This window comes from Oncorhynchus masou, chromosome 30, assembly GCF_036934945.1.
Source record: "Oncorhynchus masou masou isolate Uvic2021 chromosome 30, UVic_Omas_1.1, whole genome shotgun sequence".
Taxonomy (NCBI): Eukaryota; Metazoa; Chordata; class Actinopteri; order Salmoniformes; family Salmonidae; genus Oncorhynchus; species Oncorhynchus masou.
This window is the reverse complement of record NC_088241.1, coordinates 51,253,066-51,274,329: the sequence shown is the minus strand read 5'-3', so window position 1 is coordinate 51,274,329 and position 21,264 is coordinate 51,253,066. Positions and strand designations below refer to the sequence as shown.

At 43.7% G+C, this 21,264-nt stretch overlaps 1 protein-coding gene across 2 annotated transcripts; it reads right to left on the bottom strand.

The window, feature by feature from the left end:
- Window positions 1-315: 315 nt before the first annotated feature.
- On the bottom strand, window positions 316-17,707 carry zmp:0000000991 (mucin-2). 2 transcript variants are annotated; one of them, XM_064949259.1, is made up of 5 exons: window positions 17,425-17,707; window positions 14,143-14,258; window positions 12,841-13,015; window positions 7,328-7,370; window positions 316-6,613 (listed from the first exon to the last, which is right to left on the bottom strand). In XM_064949259.1, the coding sequence occupies exons 1-5, from the start codon at window positions 17,553-17,555 to the stop codon at window positions 1,676-1,678; spliced, it is 5,403 nt and encodes a 1,800-aa protein (XP_064805331.1). In that variant the 5' UTR covers window positions 17,556-17,707; the 3' UTR covers window positions 316-1,675. The 2 variants fall into 2 exon arrangements, with proteins under 2 accessions (XP_064805331.1, XP_064805332.1); XM_064949260.1 differs by lacking the exons at window positions 14,143-14,258; window positions 17,425-17,707 and having other exon boundaries at window positions 7,328-11,968; window positions 12,841-12,911.
- Window positions 17,708-21,264: the final 3,557 nt, after the last annotated feature.

The following is a 21,264-nucleotide window of genomic DNA, read 5'->3' as shown; positions in this document are numbered from 1 at the left end:
CGACTGTATCGCAGTATTCTAACAGCATTGGAATTGGAATACTGAGGAAACACTGGGTTTAGTACAAGACCGCTAAATAGCCCCATCTAAATAGCCCCATCCAATCTAGGTTAGTCTAGGTTCATTAGTATAGTTGGAATGTGGTTTGGTAGGAATGCTCTTGTGGTGTTGGTGGCAGGCATAACTATTCAGGTATCTAAGGGGAAAGTCAAAACACTAATGTCACAGCACACAGTCTTTGGTTAGATATGATAGTTGGGCATAACAGTTTGATATATAATATATATATATTTATAAAATACAAAGGGGCAGATACAGAATTAGAACTGGTTTATTGTTCATTCAAAATATATTTACCATATACTTGATCCAAAAACAACTGTTGAATTGCACAAAAAGTAATTCACAATTTGTTTACAAGAATCATCTGTTTATAATGCACACATATGCATTTCAGGAAAACCTTCCAAGACAACCAAAATAGAAAATACTGATTTCCATGAGAATTAAAACATTCAAAGATATTTATCTTGCATATCATATAGCAAGCTAGCTTAAAGCATATTGATAGGCAGCACTTGACAATGAAATGTGACCCCAGCCAAACTGAGTATGTTAGGTATACCTCTCACCGGGTACAGGACTCTACCACAACAGGGTCAGTATTCACAAGGAGTCTTAGTTTAGGAGTGCTCACCTAAGATCAGTTTTGGCTTCAGATCACAATGAATATGATCATATGTACAGGGGGCACCTGATCCTAGACCAGCACTCCTACTCTGATACACTTTGTGAATAAAGGCCATGGTTAGAACAGCTGCAGAAGTAATAAAACAGGATAGGAGAGCTTTATAGCTAGAGCTCTTTGTTCATAAATACCTTTAACCTAGCATATACAGTACACTTCCCACTGATAACTAAACAAATATCAGACATGAGAAAGTCAAGTATCCAAGCAACCTGTGACATGACAAAAAAACAGAGTGCCATGCTCTTGGATATGGTGTAGAGTTTATGTGGTGAGCTGCTCTTTGGATCCCAGGATAAGAGCATGACCTTAACCTGTGATCTGACAGTGCTGACTTCTTTACTTTTTATTTGATTTCATTATTTTACTCCTTTTTCGCCCCAATTCCGTGGTATTCAATTGGTAGTTACAGTCTTGTCCCATCGCTGCAACTCAAGCGTCCCCTGAAACACAACCCAGCCAAGCCGACACTGCTTCTTGACACAAAGCCCGCTTAACCCAGAAGCCAGCTGCACCAATGTGTCGGAGGAAGCACCGTACACCTGGAGACTGTGACAGCGTGCACTGCGCCCGGCTCACCACAGGAGTCGCTAGTGCACGATGGGACAGGAACATCCCTGCATGTCAAACCCTCCCCTAACCCGGACCACGCTGGGCCAATTGTGCACCGCGTCATGGGTCTCCCGGTCGCGGACAGGTGCGACAGAGACTCGAACCAGGTTCTCTAGTGGCACAGCTAGCACTGCGATGCAGTGCCTTAGACCACTGCGCCAGTCAGGAGGCCCAGAGACATGCACACTTAACAAGTCTGTTTTTAGTGAGCATAAATAGGTGTGTAAATAAGTATCCTTTCTATATAAGGAGACCAAAAGGAGACAGACAGACCCACTTTAGACTATTGAGATGCATCCCATACAGTATTTCTTCTCACAGTTCAGTCTCCTTCTCGCCGCCATCACCTGCCAGGTAGTATTCATCATCTGTGGTTGTGTCAGAGTCCATGTCAGAGCCTGAGTCGGACTCCTCGAAGACTGCCAGGTTGGAGACGTAGCCCCTGGAGGGTAGGCGCCCCCTAGGGGACAGGCTGTCCTGTGACGCCCTGCTGTCTGTGGGGGAGGGCGAGGCAGAAGAGGAGGAGGAGCTGGGAGGGCGAGATATGCGTCTGGAGGCTGGGGACCAGGGAGGGGACGGAGGGGGGGTTGGAGGACCCTCTGTATCCCACAGGGAGTGAGAGGTCTCCAGGCTGCCATGGTTCCACATGCGGCCAATGGTGGTAGAGGTTGGAGATGGGGCGGTGACCTCTGAACTCCAGGATACATTTCTGGGTAGGGATTTGGATCTAGCCTTGTGTGGATTTATAAAATTAGCTTTGATTGTTTTGCGCTCATTTCTGGATGTCCTGTCACTAACGACAGACCAGTCATTTACAGCTTGGCTGTCACCTGTGGTTTTGTAGCCAGTGGTTGTGTGTGTGTCCCACCTTGGTATTGTCCAATCACCTTTGACCCTACAGTCATCCCAAGTCATGACCTCTTCTCCAAAGGTCAGAGCAGGGTATGTGAGGTCACTGACACTGCTGACCCTAGGGCCTGAGGAGATACGTCCAGGACCCGAAGGTCGGCTGGAGAGCACAGAAGTCACAGAGAAGGAACGCCCAGCCTCAAGACCGTATTTGAGATCAGCACAGGAGGAGAAGGATGCCAGACGTCCCTCACTGCCACGCTGATCACCGGAACCGAACTCCCTGTCCCCTGGCTCACAGAGAGAGGTGGTCTTCTTCCTCTGAGGAATCCTGGGAATGTGGAACACGTTATCGTTCTCAGAGTCCTTCTGGCTGAAGTGGAAGACAGAGAAAGTGTTTCTGGTGCTGCCTGAGGAGGTTCTGTAGGCAGGGAGGGTTGCAGAGCGGCTGGGGTCCCAGGGTTGACGCATAACAGAGCTGAAGTCTCTCTGAGGAGGTTGCTTTCTGGCTCTACTGATCCTCTCCTCTTTGTAAGCTTCAAACTGCCGCCTTGTTGGGCTGATCTCGTTACTAGAAGGTTGATGTTTGGGTTTAGTGATCCTTTCGTCCTTGTAAGCCTCAAATTGAGGAAGATCCATAACACAAGGCTGGTCTCTGTTTCTAGCCTCTTTATGGTCTTTAAAACCCTCAAACTGTGAGTGTTCACGCCTCACATTTTCCTTCGTCATATCTGACGTGTGCTCACTGCCAGCCCAGAAAGAGTTTGAAAGTTTGTGAACGCCATCATTCTCCCTCCATTTTTCCTCCTCTTCTTGATTGCTAGAACCACTACTCTCAGTGACATCACTAATGTCACTGGCTCCTTTGACAGGAGGAGGCTGGGGTGTTCTCTTCGTCCTCTCGTCATCGAGACGTTTGACTCTGAAGGTCTGCCGGAGTCGACTCAGCACCAGGTCTATTTTGTTACTTTCCTTTTGTTCCTTCTCTGACTCTTTCTTTGGTTTCTCAGACTGAGGCATCGCTGGGTTTCTAGGGATATTGGCAGCAGGCGTACCAACAACATTGTCTCTCTTACCTCTCAGTGAGAATAAGCCTTTCTTTGGGCTCTGGGTTTGTAATGGAGCCACTGCACTCTTAGGGAAACTCTCGCTTTTACACACAACCTTCTCAGTGTCTAATGTTCCACTGTCATTTGAGCTTTGGTATGATTGACAGCTGGGACTTCCAATCACCTGGCTGTGTTGTGAAGGTAGACGGCAGAGTTCATTGGACTTTATCCCTGTGACGACTCGTGTGTCTGGTGTGTGTCGAGGAAAACAGGGCTGTGCAGGCCTAATACTGTCCAATATGGCAGAGGAATCAACCTTAGAAATCCTGTACACAAGTGTCTCAACATTTTCTTGACTGGTCTGTTTGGAGTTGTTGTTGACACAATCAATTTCCAAGGCAACAATCTTTGAACTGTCCTGTGACCTAGCCCTGTGATGGCCGTAGAAGGGGTAGTGTTGGGGTGAGGTAGGGGGTGAGAGAAGGGGTTGGTGTGATGTTGTGTGTGTGACCTCACCCTGTGTTGGGCGTGAAGACTTGAGTGCGGAATAGGGCGGGGAGCTAAATCGTGGCTTGGAAAAGCTCCCAAAATCTGGAAGGGAGAGAGGGGCAGCTGTCTTCCTCTGTGGTCCTATTACGGTCGAGTCGGTTCCTGTGTGTTTGACTGTGACGTTTGAAGTGTGGTCACTAACATGCTCTGAGAAAGCTTGCCCTCCCTCCTTCACCAATGTATCAGATATTATGGATAAGTTATGCATCGAGGTACCCTTCCAAACTTGTAGTTTGGTGGTCCTGGGGGTTGGGGGAGACAAAGGTGACATAGCCCAGGTTGGGCTGCCCGATCTCAGGGAGGAGAAGATGGCGGGACCCTCTACACTACGGAGGGGTCTGGTTGGGGACAGAGGTCCCTGAGGTGAATGAGACTGTGACAGCCTTAGTTGTGACTCCTGCCTAGAGGTGAATGAGACTGTGACAGCCTTAGTTGTGACTCCTTTATGTGCTGTTACCCCCCCTTCCACTTGGGGCTGGTGTTTCTTAGGGAAGAGGTCTAGGCTGCCTATGAACGTCCTTTCCACCAGAGGGGACGAGCTGGGTGGGGAGAGGGGCAGGGTGGAGGGGGCCTGGGTGGTGGGGATACTCAGGGATATGGGGGTATAGCTGTCTGGGGACAACGGTCGGGTGTAGCGGGTCGGGATACTGGGAACGTAGCTGGTTTTAAGTAGGAGTGGTTGGGGAGTTGTGGTAGGCGTGTAAGCAGTTTTAGGGGACTGCAGTTGGGATGTGGGGGTGTGGGTGTTACTCAATATGGGAATCTGGCTTCTGACGACTGGGGGTGGAGATTTTGGGCTGTTTTGGGGGTCTTGTCTCATAGAGCTGGTGGTATTGAGTGAGCGGGAACTATAGAGGGGTCTGTGGCTACTGAGGGATGTGGAGGCGATACTGGTTTGTAAGGAGAGCTGTCTGGAAGAGGGGTTCGGGGAATGGGACAAATCAAGGGTTCTATGACTACTGAGGGAGGATGGAGTGTCACTGGTTTCAGAGCTGGTTGGAGTCTTGGGGCTAAATACGGTCAGAGGGGTGTAGATGGTGTCATAACTACATGGCCTACTGTAGCGATCAGGGTAGCTGGACTTTATTGGGCTACTCAAAGTGCTCGAGCTAGCTGGGCTACTGGTGTTTGACCTGAAGGAGATATTGGACAAACAATAGGGCTTTTGTGATTGTCGGTCATTCGAGTTAAGGGAATTCTGAGTTTTGAGTATTCTATAGGAATCCTGGTCTGGGATATCTTGAGCATAAGTCCTTTTAAGGGTGCTCTGAGGTGTGTGTTTGCCAGTGACACTATTGCTGTTTAGGTTGGTATTGTTGGGGGTGACTAAATTATTGTTGTTATTGATGCCGATTTGGGGATTGACACCAGTGTTATCATTGGTGCTAGAGGGACCCGTGTTATTATTGCTGGAAGTGCTTGAGAGGCTGAATGTGTTGTTGTTGTTGTTGATAGTGGTGGTGGTCGTGGGACTGAGGGGGGAACTGGGATTAGACACACTGTCCTCCAGAGTAATGTGCTTTCTCCAGCGAGTAGATCTCAGGGTGGTTCCTCTGGGAAGAGACTGGCTCCCATGGAAATCCAGGTGGTCATATTGGGACGGTGGAGAGGAAGGTAGATGAGTATCACTGATGGGAACCGTGGTTCCATCTGGTCTCTCTGAGGGGGAAAGTCTCTCTAGACCACTAAACAGAAGAGTCTGCTTACTGGGGAAGGTTGGGTTGGGATACGCCCTGGAAGTCTGGGGAAGTTTGGTAAAGGGTGTGCCCTCTGTGTCTTTGTAATTGGGCGAGGTTGAAAATAGTTGTGTCCTGTGTGTATTTGCTTCTCTGTGATTGGAAGTTGGTAAGGGGAGGTGCCTTGACCTCTCTATTGTCCTGAAAGTGGGATCAGCTGAATAGGGGAGGAACTTGGACCTCTCTCTGGCTCCATCATTGGATGAGGTTAAGGAAAGGTGTGCCCTAATTGTCTCTGATGCTTTGTAATTGGTTGTGGTTGGAGAGAGGTGTGGACTTGAAGTCTCTCCATCTCTGTCATTGGTTAGAGATGAGATATTTGTCTCTGAGTGGATAGAGCTCGCAATAGAGTTGAGCCTTCTCAGAGAGAAAAGAAGGCTACTGGTTGTTGGTTTGGAACTCAGCAATGATGTCTGGGCTCCTTGACGACTTGCCTGTAACATTCCCTTGTGTACATGCAGGTCGGGAGAGAGGGGAGAGCTGGGAGTAACAGGGGAAACAGCTCCCCCCTCTCCGCCTCTGTTGGCCAGCCTCCCCCAACTCACATCCAGAGAGACAGGCTTAGAAACTGGGGCCTTTGTTGGGTTGTCCAGTTTGAGGTTGGGGGTGCTTCCCTCATACCAGCCCCCCACTGTGCTTCTGCTGCTACCCAGTGTTGAAGCCCTCTCATGGACTTGTGATCTAAGGTTCAACCCCCTCTCCCCAACACGTTGGTTCTGGGTCTCCAGAAACTGTTGTTGTCGTCGTTGTCCTACAGAGTCTGTCTCGAGAGGTACTTGCGGCTTCAAAAGCACACCCCCCTCGCTCACTTCCTGTCCGTTACCTTGGATTTCCTGTCCAGACTCACTGGTTGCCGTGCCAAACACACCAATGTCCGTACCGGCCATGCCCCGCTTGTTCCTGCGTATTCTCCCGCTCCACTGTGGGGCGAGAACCGACACCAGCGTGGAGGACAGCATGGCTGTCTTGGAATCCTCTTCCTCTTTAAAAAGAAGCGATGTCACTTCCACTTCCTCTGAAGGGCAATTGGCTGGTACAAAATAATATGATGGTGAGACTTCTCTTTTCACCTGTCGAGAAAGTTCAAAGTTCAAATCAGATTATATTGTTATCAACAATTAGATACATATCTGTTAAGCTTTAACCTCACAGCCAAAGGTTTTATATGAAAAAGAGAATCTATGATTGAACGATTTTGCTTTTAGTCCAAAAGTTACGCAACGTCAGAAATGTCAAATCCATTGCCTTAGATCAAACTGCAGCACGTAATGGTTTTCATATGTCAACACTGTGGCTTGTCACTCCACACCTCCCAAAGCTATGTAGGATGAGTGGTAGAGTATTTGTGTGTGACAACACATTTAATCTGACATGGTGTACTTATTGAAACTGGAGCATTACAGGAGTCATGTTCCCATGGAAATGTTATTAAAATAATTAGTCTGGACAAACAGGTTATTTCAAGGACATGAGATTTCCACAGAAACACTATTTTTCTCCTCCCCACACTGGCATTCATGTTCTTTTCAGATAACACAATGTTCAAACTGACATTGATCATGTGCCAACGATTTAACTGAAGCGTTCATACTATGGCCTCAATGGCGCTGTTAATATAGCAAATGCCATTTGCAGTCATGACGATTGATGTTGGCTAATGGCAACCCTGTAATGACACAAACTGCTGACATTAACTGTAATGACTGTTAATAACATGTCTATTGTGTTATTAAGTAAAGTGTCATTAATAATGTTGCCACTAAATGGTCCTGCTTTATGTTTACCTGTGCTTGAGCTATAGGTGTGTCCCCTACAGGTCCCTGAGAACTGGAGCAGCAGGGAAATGTAGAGAAGAACATTAATACATCATTACAATGAATGTTAATGGTTATACAGTGCATTCAGAAACTAATCAGACCCTTTGACTTTTTCCAAATGTTGTTACGTTACAGCCTTATTCTCAAATTGATTCATTTAGATTGAGGAAACAATTTACACACAATACTCCATAATGACAAAGTGAAAACAGTTTTGAAATTTAAGTAAATGTATTACAAATTTAAAAAAGATACCTTATTTACATATGTATTCAGCCCCTTTGCTATGAAACTCAAAATTGACCTCATGTGCATCCTGTTTCCATTGATCATCCTTGAGATGTTTCTACACTTGGAGTCCACCTGTGGTAAATTCAATTGATTGGACATGATTTGGAAAGGCACACACCTGCCTATATAAGGTCCCGCAGTTGACAGTGCATTTCAGAGCAAAAACCAAGCAGTGAGGTCGAAGGAATTGTCCGTAAAGCTCAGAGACAGGATTGTGTCGAGGCACAGATCTGGGGAAGGGTACCAAAAAATGTCTGCGTCATTGAAAGTCCCAAACAACAGTGGCCTCCATCATTCTTAAATGGAAGAAGTTTGGAACCACCTAGATTCATCCTACAGCTGGCCACCCGGCCATACTGAGCAATCGGGGGAAAAGGGCCTTGGACAGAGCTTTAGAGTTCCTCTGTGGAGATGGGAGAACCTTCCGGAAGGGGAACCATCTCTGCAGCACTCCACCAATCAGGCCTTTATGGTAGAGTGGCCAGACAGAAGCCACTCCTCAGTAAAAGGCACATGACAGCCTGCTTGGAGTTTGCCAAAAGGCACCTAAAGGACTCAGTCCATGAAAAACAAGATTTTCTGGTCTGATGAAACCAAGATTGAACTCTTTGGCTTGAATGCCAAGCGTCACGTCTGGAGGAAGCCTGGCATCCTCCCTATGGTGAAGCATGGTGGTGCCATCATCATGCTGTGGGTATGTTTTTCAGCTGACTGAAGGGACTGGGAGACTCGTCAGGATCGAGGGAAAGATGCAAAGTACAGAGAGATCCTTGATGAAGTTCTGAGCACTCTGGAGCAGGTTCTCAGGCTGGGGAAAACGTTCACCTCCCAACAGACAACGACCCTAAGCACACAGACAAGACAACACAGGAGTGGCCCAGCCAAAGTCCTTAAGTGGTGCAGCCAGAGCTCGGACTTGAACCCGTTTGAATGCCTGAGGTAGAGTACCTCATGATAAGCTGTTGACCACACTATCTACCAAGAGAGTTTATCTATATTTTTCGTAGCTGTCTTTTACCACCACAAACCGATGCTGGCACTAAGACCGCACTCAACAAGCTGTATAAGGCAATAAGCAAACAAGAAATTGCTCATCCAGAAGCGGCTTTTCCTAGTGGTTGGGGACTTTAATGCAGGGAAATTGAAATAATTTTTACCTAATTTCTACCAGCATGTCACACGTGCTGGTAGAAATTAGCTTCCCCTAATGTCCCGCTTAAGGGAGGGGAGCGGGACACTAAGCCGGACGCTTATAAGAAATCCTGCTATGCCCTCAGACGAACCATCAAACAGGCAAAGCTTCAATACAGGACTAAGATTGAATTGAATCTTACTACACTGGCTCTGATGTTCATTGGATGTGGCAGGGCTTGCAAACTATTACAGACTACAATTGGAAACCCAGCCACAAGCTGCCCAGTGACGTGAGCCTACCAGACAAGATAAATGCCTTTTATGCTTGCATCGAGGCAAGCAACACTGAAGCATGCATGAGAGCACCAGCTGTTCCGGACGACTGTGTGATCCCGCTCTCCATAGCCAATGTGAGCAGGACCTTTAAACAGGTCAACATTCACAAGGCCGCAGGGCCAGGCTGATTACAAGGACGTGTACTCAGAGCATGTGCGGACCAACTTGCAAGTGTCTTCACTGACATTTTTCAACCTCTCCCTGTCTAATACCTACATTTAAAGCAGACCACCATAGTCCCTGTGCCCAAGAAAGCGAAGGTAACCTGCCTAAATGACGACTGCCCCGTAGCACTCATGTCAGTAGCCATGAAGTGCTTTGAAAGGCTGGTCATGGCTCACAGCAACAGCATCCTCCAGACCACCTTAGACAGACTCCAATTCGCATAACGCTCCAACAGATCCATAGATGATGCAATCTCAATCCCACTCCACACTGCCCTTTCTCACCTGGACAAAAGGAGAACCTATGTGAGAATGCTGTTCATTGACTACAGCTCAGCGTTCAGTGATGAGCTATGTGGGCACTACGCTAAGGACCCTGGGACTAAACACCACCTCCTCTGCAACTGGATCCTAGACTTCCTGACAGGCCGGCCCCAGGTTGTAAGGGTAGGCAACAACACATCTGCCACGCTGATTCTCAACACGGGAGCCCCTGGGGGGGGGGGGGGCGTGCTTAGTCCCCGCCTGTACTCCCTGTTCACCTACAATTGCATGGCCATGCACGACTCAAACACTATCATTAAGTTTGCTAACGACAACAGTGGTAGGACTGATCACCAACAACGATGAGACAGCCTATAATGAGGTGGTCAGAGACCTGGCAGTGTGGTGCCAGGGCAACTACCTCTCCCTCAAAGTGAGCAAGACACAGGAGATGAACGTGGACTAGTGCGTACGGCCCAGTACATCACTGGGGCAAAGTTTCCTGCCATCCAGGACCTATATACTAGGTGGTATCAGAGGAAGGCCCCAAAAATGGTTAACGGCTCCACTCACCCAAGTCATAGACCATTCACTCTGCTACCGCACAATAAGCAGTACTGGAGCACCATGTCTAGGTCCAAAAGGCTCCTGAACAGCTTCTACCCCCAAGCCAACAGACTGCCGAACAGTTAATCAAATGGCCACCCGGACTATTTACATTGACCACCCCCCCTGCTGCTACTCACTGTTTATTATCTATGTATTATCAATTTACCCCTAACTACATGTACAAACTACCTCAATTAACCTGTACCCCACACATTAACTCGGTACTGGTAGCCCCTGTACATAGCCTCGGTATTGTTATTTTATTATGTTACTTTTATTCAATTTTTTAACTTTATTTAGTAAATATTTCCTTAGCTCAATTTCTTGAACTTCATTGTTGGTTAAGGGCTTGTAAGTAAGCATTTCACGGTAAGGTCTGTTTTATTTGTAGCATGTGACAAAATTTGATTTGATCTCCGGAGAGACCTGAAAATAGCTGAGCAGTGACGCTTCCCATCCAACCTAACAGCGCTTGAGGATCTGCAGAGAAGAATACCCAAGAAGACTCAGGGCTATAATTGCTGCCAAAGGTGCTTCAACAAAGTACTAAGTAAAAGGGTCTGAACACTTATGTAAATTTGATGTGTTTTTAATTTGAATAAATTTGCAAAATAAAATATAAAAAATAACCAATTTCTGCTTTGTAATTATGGGGTAGTGTAGGTAGATTGATGAGGGGCAAAAAAACGATTGAATCCAGTTTAGAATAAGGCTGTAACATAACAAAATGTGGAAAAAGCCAAGGGGTCTGAATACTTTCCGAATGCACTGTATACCATAATACATAAGACACACAAGCATGCAGACACACCTCCTGGGTGTTAATGTTTTTGTAAAGATTACAGGTGTCACAAGTTTTTCATTCACCCTGATCCACAGGATCAACTACATTCCCATCTTCTCTCTTGACCTCCATTGCTCATTCTCTCCTTCTTGTCTATCCTCCAGCTCTCCCTTTTTTCATGATTTATGTTTACCTGGGCTCATAGCCGCGGGAAGTAGGGGTGTAACAGCATTGTGGGAGTTATGGGCATATTTATGTTAGATTGTTATCAGGTCGCTGTCTGTATTGGTGTTTTAGCTGGTATATCAGTCAGCAGGGCATGTGAGTGTTGAGCAATGGGAGCAGATCCAACAATATACCCATAAACCCCTCAAATCTGAATTCTAAATATATTTTAATTCAAAAATATTGAATATTTAAAACATTTTCACAAAAGTAGCGCACTGGGCCATTACTAGTATTAGCAGACTGATATAGATGCCTGTAGCATGAGCAAAACATTTTTTTTTACCAGCAAAAAAGTAGTAGAATTAAGAATACTTGGGAATGTAAGAGTTGTTGCCCTGTCCCTTTCTCTGCTATTATCATTCTAATGGGATCCAGAAACAACTCAATCCTGTCCTCAAATGTTTACATCAACAAGGTGCAAAGTTATGGGCAAAGACACAAAACATCCATACCAAATTAAATGTTTTTATTGACCAAATAAAATGGAAAACAAACACTTTTTGTGCAGTATTAATTTACCATCGTTACAAACCACTTAAATGTACATTACTGTATTGTACACAAGCTGGTCATCTAGGATTGTAACTAGACTTTCCATCACCATGAAGAAAAACAATGTACAGTAGAGTAATTGAGTAGATTGAGACATCAAGTGGTTTTTGATGATGTGGCTGACTTGGTAGAGCATGGCGCTTGCAATGCTAGGGTTGTGGGTTTGATTCCCACGGGGGACCAGTACGAAAAACTATGAAAATGTATGTACTCACTACTGTAAGTTGTTTTGGATAAGAGTGTCTACTGAAAAGGAATGAATAGACCATTTCAGTTCACATAGAAATAAGTTGCATTTGCAAAGTATTTTGAGAAACTGGAAAACATATCAAGCAACTATTTTTATATTCCAACAGTATTAATCAGATTAACTGTTTGGTGCAGATAATTATCAGACTCAGAAGTTACAAATGCTGGTAAACACTCAACTACAAATACATTTAGTTAGTAAACTGGGCCTTTACTAGTCCTGTTTTAGCAGACCAGAAATAGACATCTTCAGCAGAGGCAATGTTTTTCTTTCTGCGTGGAAAACGTCACAGCAGCACCCCCACCCCCGCCCCAAACTACTTCCAGTGGTGTTGCCTGGGCTATGTTAGCAATAGCGGAACTACTAACTGAATGCCTTAACATCACACTTGTAATAAAGACATCACACACAAACACAGGGCCACAGTGCTACTATAGAAGTTGATGTTGAGAGGTGTGTAACCTCAGTCTAAAGGGCTGACATGGATAGTTGACAATACAGCCAGGTAAAGGTCGTCTGTTACTAAGGGACCTTGTTTGATAAATGACTCGTACTGATAAGAGTTGCATTCATCTCTGACACATATTACACACACACACACACACACACACACACACACACCTAAGAAATCAATCTGAAGTATTTCCTCAGTACAGCAGTCCAAGGAACTAATTAACCTTGGTTAAACCTGTTTACATTCATATTGATTTATGGAGCCGTGTTGGTGCAATTCTGTCTGTACACATACATAGATGGTAAAAGAAGGATAGTGTCTAAGAGAAGGGCAATAAAAACAAAGCATCACTGTATAATGCAAAATCCCATAACTAAGGCAATAAACTCTAGTTTTAAAAATGCTCTGTCTCACCTGTGTAGACAGTGTTCCCTCTGAGCTGTGGACTCTAGTTTTTCCAGGTCGTATTTCTTGCTGTGTTGAGAGGAGAGTCTGAAGGAAAGCGAGGATGTGAACCAGGTCTGGTTGGGGTTCCTGTTCAGAACTGCAGGTCGGCCGTGACTCTCCTCCCTGATCCCCAAAGATAGCTCTGGTCACAAACATCCCATATGGTATTAGAGTAGAGTTTATAACTAGACCTGTGATAGGTACTAATTTAACAGTCCATGTGGATCTACAGCAGACAGGTAAATCACTGCATACTGTTGTAAATTCCCTCAGTTGTGTCCCCTGTCGTGCTGAGCGATTAGTGCTTTTTGGGTTCGGTTCGTTTCGTTTTGATTATTAAAAAATAAATAACGCTTTTTGATTTTTTAATATATATTTTTTAAACATGAAATGTATTATGAAATAATGACTTTATAAAGCCAAAAGTAGTGAACATTCAATTACCAAAACATTAACTTATTCCATTGTCTCTGTCTGGTCCACATTGACATCAATAGACATCAATAGAAAAAGAGGAAATTACTATGAAATAATAAATATTTCAGTTCTGTATATTACTTAGCTTTTATTTGATGACTATTATCTTTCATTCCTTAAAGTAATCTCATCAGTAGCAGTCAGCCAGCCAGGCCATCTAACGTTATGTGCTCCCCATACGGTACTGTCTGTAGTCATCCTATTTAGCTAGCCTGTCTAAGTATACTGCAGAGTGGTCTGACAAAATCATTTTTACTAGTTCTTCAAAGTAGATAAGGTATACTTCTGCAAACGGTCTCTGTACCCCTTGTCGTTGTGAACATTGCTCTCTTATGCGGTCTGTGTGTATTTAACCTAATGTAGCAGGCGTAAAAAAGTGTATCCGTCCAGAGATCTGTATACAATGATGAGATGCTCATGTCTATTCCCTAACAATGGGAGTCGTTGTTCCAACGGCGGGAAGGCAGGAGACAAGCTTAGGTTCAAAATAAGCCCACAGAAACGCATTGGGCTTATTTTGGACCAGTTTCGGCACTTTGCTTCTTCCTCTCTGATCTGTCATTTTACATCATTACCATGTTTCTGCACTGACGTAGGTTGAGTTTACTTATTGAAAACTACAACTCCCTTCAGCCTACACAGTTCTTGACTAAATTTCTCAAATCTCTCGTGAATGATTTGATTTCTCTGGGCTCACAAAATAAATAAATAAATAAATGGAATTCAAGTAATTGAACCAATAATTGCGCAGCACTAGTCACCTGTGTCTATAAGGTGTGCGAGTTGTCTCACCTGTCTGTTCTATCCCCCCACTGTTGGCACTGAGTGGTGTCTGAGTCCACTGGTCAGTTTCCACTTCGTTTCCATGATGATTGTTCTCCTGGGACCACCTCACATCCTGGGGTCTCCTGGGGAACAACACACCTAAGTATCCATGGAAATCAGACCAGGTATGACCAGAACCTAAGTCCAATAATACGGAACTAGACCATAAAGACAAGGTCCAATCGGTCATAGGCAATAGCAGCAGGTGAGTGACTGTGATTTTAACACTCACATTATCTGTCTATCAGCCTTACCTGACATATAAAATCATTTGATTTATTTTAGAATGATCCGCTCCCGTCACTCAACACGCCCAGGCAGCCACACACTGCTGACTGATATACCAGCTAAAACACCAATACAGACAGAGACCTGATAACAATCTAACATAAATATGCCCATAATGTTATAGAGCAACTATCTGACACACATCTATCTGATGATCTCAGTCTCTGCACAGACTATTCACAACCAGTCAGTATAATCCCACTAAAGTGCTGATTATTCACCCTGATTCTATACACAATCTGGTCACTGGGAAATATACCAAAGTAATCAGAGAGTACTATACCTCAGGGAGATGCAGTGATTACCATCTCGACTACACTGTCTTGTCCTGTTCTGGGCTGGCTGGCAGCTACCAGCATGGGCCAAGTTCAAATCAACTGTGACTACGGTTTAAAGCCTCTAGTTGTCTTCGGCATGGAAGTCACACGAGGATTCTCTGTGTCAGTCTGCCTCTCTGTCTGTCTGACTGTCTGTCTGACTGTCTGTCTGTCTGACTGTGTGTCTCTCAATCTGTACATCTTCTGTTTCTTTCATTTTCCTTTCTCCCTCCCAATACAGAGGCATGGCCCTATGCTGTGGGTGAAATAAGCCATTACACAAGCTGCTACGCCTTTCCTTTAGAAAATATTTGTTGGCTGTAAGGCTCACTAAGCTCTGCATCATAATAGGACAACGTGGCAGGACATGCTATAAGTAGAGCTCTCCCATGGCAATCATTCCTTTAACTAGAGATGAATGCCAAATTCAACAGACTGCAGGGCAGATTCAGTCAATGTTTCTACCCTTTCTTTCTCCCAGACCATGAGCGCATTGATGTCAACAAGGAAAAAAAATGGGTGAACATGCTCTATTCACAGAAACACCACTGTTGTTGGTTGTTGCCGGCGTTGGCCTAAATCTTTCCAAACTATGATCAAACTAAACTGGAATGCTTACAGCACTGAGCACCTCGAGCCAAAGCAAACATCTATCCTAAAGGAAAGCTTCACATCCGTTCTGAGTAAATAAAATAGTTGGTCAAACCACTCTGCTCTCCACAGCAGCATGCATGTGCTTCAAGGCTTATTTTCTTTAAAACGTCTAACATGGCCAGCATGACATGCAAGATAATCTCTAAGTGAAAGGTCATAGTCCTGTCATAAGATGTTCAAAATGATTTGCATAAATCAACCTTTCTGTAAGCTTATTGTGAAGACATATAATGGCTGTCCATTTTGATGTTCACAGATGTACACGGAGTGCATAAACATTAGGAACACCTGGTCTTTCCATGACATAGATCGACCAGATGAAAGCTATGATCCCTTATTGATGTCACTTGTTAAGTGTAGATGAAGGGGAATAGACAGGTTAAAGAAGGATTTAAGCCTTCAAGGGGATTTTGCTTTACAATAGGTCAAGGGCAAAACTGTGGTGGAGATACTTGTGGGGACGAATAGTAGACGGGGGTCTGACATCTTATTACAGATTTCCTGCAATTCTACACATGACTTTTTATGGCTCTCTTGAGGCATAAGTGGAAGGATAAGTGGAAGTTGTTATTGCTATTTCCTCAGAGGATGATCTGCAAACATGGGTAATGTCACAACCATCTGCCAGTCCCACCCCAACTGAATACTTGCACAGTAAAGGCAATGCTTTATAGCACAGATTTGTTTACCTTTTGTAGAGGGATTGATATGGGATTAAGAAAGTTGATTGAATTGGCAAAGGAACAATCCTGAACATGCATGGAGGCCTATGGTTCCACACAAATGCCAGCACAACTACGTTTCCTAGGTGATGTTTAAAGTAACTGTCTAGTGAAAATCTCACTTTTAAAAGTTACTCTTAACTCATACCCAGATAATGTTGTTGAATAGTCCTATATTCGTATTTTTGGGCCAAAACAAAAAAACCACCTCAAACAGACTGTTTCAAAAATGCTTGCTATTTTATGTTGGCTCATTAAATAAAGGTGACATTGACTGAGCAGGCAAATCAGCAGTCTACTCGCATACGTTACCATGCCCCCAGTAGGGTCCAGCCGTAGGGTCCTCCCGTTACTCCTATGTTAAATTACTTACTTTACGCATAACCCGACATTTTTAGCATTCTACAAATATTTTGGATATGCTTGGTTGGTCATTTTTGAACATACTTCCATGCCGTCTTAAATCAACAAACTACATCATACCTATAAACACTGACTCTACACGTAAACATGTTAGTCATTCACGATTATCAGCCAAAGAGCTGATTCCAATAGACTTTCTTCAGTCACTTAATGTTAGCGAAATAACCCTGCTTTTATAGTTAACATGAATAAATCTGGTTGCGTACTGTTTTGTTTGAACAATAGTAGGAGAAAAGACCACCCAAATAAGTTTCATCAACTGCCCAAGGACCAGTTCTAACTAGCTATGTATATTGCCTGTGTAAACCTGAAGATTCCACCAAGTAGGTGTAGATATTGCCATAGGCTACTTTGGGCCATTTGGTAGGGTTGTCTGCACAGCTGGTCTTCGGCAAGTTGAAAGAACATATAGGCAAGGGAACAAGAACTTTTCTATATACCTAGACGGTCCAAGGGCAGGCAAAGACTGGAAGTCTTGGGGGGAAATTATTTCCCTCATATTTTAAATCATTATAAATTATATTTCATAGAAATCGGAAACACTGGTCAGTTACTTTAAAATGTCAGGGAGCATGCACGTGTGAGCTGACTGTTACATAAAACACCTCGAAAGTTCGTATATTGCGTAAAATAATACAAGTTCAAACGCAAGTGGGCCGAGGCTGAACAAGAAGGCTAGAAGAGAAAACCCCCAAAATTGTAAAACCAAACATGTCCAAATTATATCGAATGATATCAGCCTACTGACCTTAAATTGCTGCAAATGTATGGACTTCACAATTCCGTAGACTATAATTTGCAAAGAAGCAATCACAACTAAGTTTTAAATGAATCAAGACATTTACTCTGTCTTGTTCGTCCTCTTCCAGTTTCCGTCTCTCTGGACAGGAACCTTTGGCGCCTCTGTCTCTTCCTCTCTCTTCTTCTCTCCACCTAGAAATCTGAGATCTACCTTCGCCGCGTCATGTGTTGACATTGTCAGTCTACCGGCTCGCGTTTGGTTACCCTCCGTTCACCAATTGAGGCGGGAGGGAGGCTTAAAACACCCCCGGTGAAAAGGCAGAAAGGAATTGAAGTACATCGTACATCTCCATTCCTGAGGCTGATCCGCAATTGCTGGCACTCTCCACGTGATATGGGTTTCCTCTCTCCCGCCTCTCTCTCCCTTGGGTGTGACCCAATGTCACCTTTGTGCATGCGAACTGGTCAGGACAGGTGCGGAGAACAAGTTTCGCTTTCTGAAAACAACAGACCGTTAGGGAATCGATTAGATAAGGTTACTACCGAGATAAGGTGAGGGTCATTTCCTTGCTGAATGTACGCATACTTCTAAACAAACCGACATTCAGTAAGCATTTGCGTTTGGCCTTATAGGCAATAAAAAACATCGAGCTCTAAGCGTGATGCTAAAGTAGACGAGTCTAACTTCCACACTTGCGGATTTGAATGACTTAGTATTTAAATAGGTTACAGTCTGGCGCTGAGTAAATAATAGGTCATCTGGAATGAATTTCACATTTAAAACAGGAGACAACGCCGCCGCTCGCTCTGAATTGAACTCAATTCAAACGGCTTTATTGGCAGGGGAAACATGTTTACACTGCCAAAGTAGGTTAATTAATAGAAAATAGATATCTCTCACGCTCTGTAATGTGACTGAATAGACACTAGAGGACGCAGCCACACTGGGCTGATTCGATGAGGCTTTTGCATTTTTACATCTTGCACACGGTTTGATTTTTATCCGTTTTTCTCCAGTTAAGAAATCAATATTCATCAGGATGTGCGTGGCGGTGCCTCTGCTTGTTGTTCAGGATGACTCTGGAGATTGATGATGCGAGGAGGATAATTATGTTTTTTGTGTCGAATCGTTTGAAGCCATTAATTATCCCCGTATTAACCCCCAATGAGAAATACACACACATGGGTACAGACAGGTAGACACAATTACATTTTTTGACACCCAGTCTCCACATGCTCCTACACCACAAATGCATATAATCCAAGGCACTATACTAAACATCAATGTTAATCATTTAATCAATGATTGAGGCAAAAGGAAGATATGGAGAGAGTTAGACAGAAATAAAGAAATGATTGTTCTGTTGTGGTTGATGACGCAAAGTATTTGGACTGAAGAGGTGGTGTTGTGTGTGTGAGTGAGGTGTGGTTGTCAGACTGAGACAGCTAGGCTTTACATACTTCATAAGCCTCTTGCCACCTGAACCATAAATTGCCGTTCAGGCCTTTACAAATACATTATCTCCACGAGGGATTCAAACGGAGCCAATTCATAACCAAGAATTGATTTTTAAAAGTGGCCACATTGAGGGAGAGCCATTCAGGGCACGTCTTGTAGTTAACATAATTGAGTTTTATATGGTCTCCCAAAGAAAGTAATCACAAAGGATAATCAGGGAGGGGACAATCACTCTGGGGCTTAATTTGTTAGTAAACAGGCTGAGACAGATTCAGGCTCTGGATAATCACTCAATTTCTTCTTTGTTTGTTTATTGTCAGGATCGCATAGTGCTCTGCAGGGTTGGAGTTGGGCGGGGACACACTTATAACAAGCCAGGACACTTCAATAATACCTTACATTTAGCTGTACAGCTGTTGCCTATACATCTAAGATGCCTTGTAAAAGAGCATCTGTTAAATTATCAGAGGTCAAGTGGAAAGTATTGCTTGTAAAAACGGGGCTTGAGATTTGTTCTGAAAATCCCTGAAACACAAAACATTGCTCTTTCCGTGACATAGACTGGCCAGGTGAATCCAGGTGAAAGCTATGATCTCTTAATGATGTCACCTGTTAAATCCACTTCAATCAGTGTAGATGAAGGGGAGGAGACATGTTAAAGGTTTTTAAGCCTTAGGACAATTGAGACATGGATTGTATATGTGTGCCATTCAGAGGGTGTATGGGCAAGACAAAATATTAACTTGCCTTTGAATGGGGTATGGTAGTAGGTGCCAGACTCACCGGTTTGAGTGTGTCAAGAACTGTGACGCTACTGTGTTTTTCACACTCAACAATTTCCTATGTGTATCAAGGATGGTCCACCACCCAAGGACATACAGCCAACTTGACACAACTGTGGGAAACATTGGAGTCAACATGGGCCAGCATCCCTGTGGAACACTTTTGTCACCTTGTAGAATCCATGCCCCTAGGCTGTTCTGAGTGCAAAATGGGGTACAACTCAATATTAGGAAGGTGTTGCTAATGTTTTCTACACTCAGTCACAGATGTGTATGATATGTTGGATGATTCATGCTTTCTCTGTGTAGTTTACAAAGACGGTATAGACATGCACTACCACAATACATGAAATTACCAATATGGATATATATTCAGAGCACAGACAGTTCCACAATGTTTGATAAATGCTTTGAACCAACTACCCACCCACAGTCACCTACACTTCAACCACTAACATTGAGTGGCTGCTGCCAACACACTGACTCAACTCCAGCCACTTTAATAATGGGAAATTATGTAAAATATATCACTAGCCACTTTAAACAATGCTACCTAATATAATGTTTACATACCCTACATTATTCTTCTCAAATGTATACATATATACTGTACTCTATATCATCTACTGCATCTTTATGTAATACATGTATCACTAGCCACTTTAACTATGCCACTTTGTTTACATACTCATCTCATATGTATATACTGTATCTTGCCTATGCTGCTCTGTACCATCACTCATTCATATATCTTTATTTACATATTCTTTATCCCCTTACACTTGTGTGTATAAGACAGTAGTTTTGGAATTGTTAGTTAGATTACTTGTTGGTTATTACTGCATTGTCGGAACTAGAAGCACAAGCATTTTGCTACACTCGCATTAACATCTGCTAACCATGTGTATGTGACAAATGAAATTGGATTTGATTTGACTTGATTGATGTGTCAGTGCATCTGTCTCCATGTATGTTGTCAGGTTTGTGGCTTACCTCTGTCAATCTCTACCTCTCCTCCAGTTGAAACATCACCATTCATTATCCTCTTAGTACCTGCGGTTGTGCTACTAAGAGCAGTCAGGAGTTTTTTTTATGCCTGTATAAAAATGTATTAATGTGATCCTGAGGGAGCCTTAAGGCTGCAGGGAGAGCTGTTGGAGCAATAGGGGCCCACAGGGAAATGTCTTTTTCATTTGAGCACTGTCCAAAGTGGCCGCATCCTACCACAACGACCAGAGAGACTTGTTCGAAGGCCCAGTGAAGACAATGCTGTTTTCCTGTGTTTTGCATCATATTGTACAACTGATGAAACAAACACCGTAAAAGTGTGAAAACATGTGATCAGTGTAATTTCCCGATAGTTGCTGGTTGAAAATCTATCTACACAGTACCTTCTAAACAGCAAGTTTAGGCTTGCCTAGTGACATCACCGGGCAGTATAGGTAAATAGGCAGTGGTGGAAAAAGTACCCAATTGTCATACTTGAGTAAAAGTAAAAATAGAAAGTCACCCAGTAAAATAGTACTTAAGTAAAAGTCTAAAAGTATTTGGTTTAAAATATACTTAGATATCAAAAGTATATGTAACTGCTAAAATATACCTACTTATTAAAAAATTCCTGATATTAAGCAAACCAGATGGCACCATTTTTTTTTACATGTATTTTTATTTACAGATTGCCAGGGGCACACTCCAACTCTCAG

What these genes read in the sequence shown, in the direction of transcription:
- zmp:0000000991 (XM_064949259.1), bottom strand. Translation starts at nt 17,555, where the DNA reads ATGTCAACACATGACGCGGCGAAGGTAGATCTCAGATTTCTAGGTGGA. An exon ending in AGGGAACACTGTCTACACAG is followed by an intron (nt 7,371 to 12,840) that starts GTGAGACAGAGC and finishes CTGCTGCTCCAG; the next exon opens with TTCTCAGGGACCTGTAGGGG. An exon ending in CACCTATAGCTCAAGCACAG is followed by an intron (nt 6,614 to 7,327) that starts GTAAACATAAAG and finishes CTTTCTCGACAG; the next exon opens with GTGAAAAGAGAAGTCTCACC.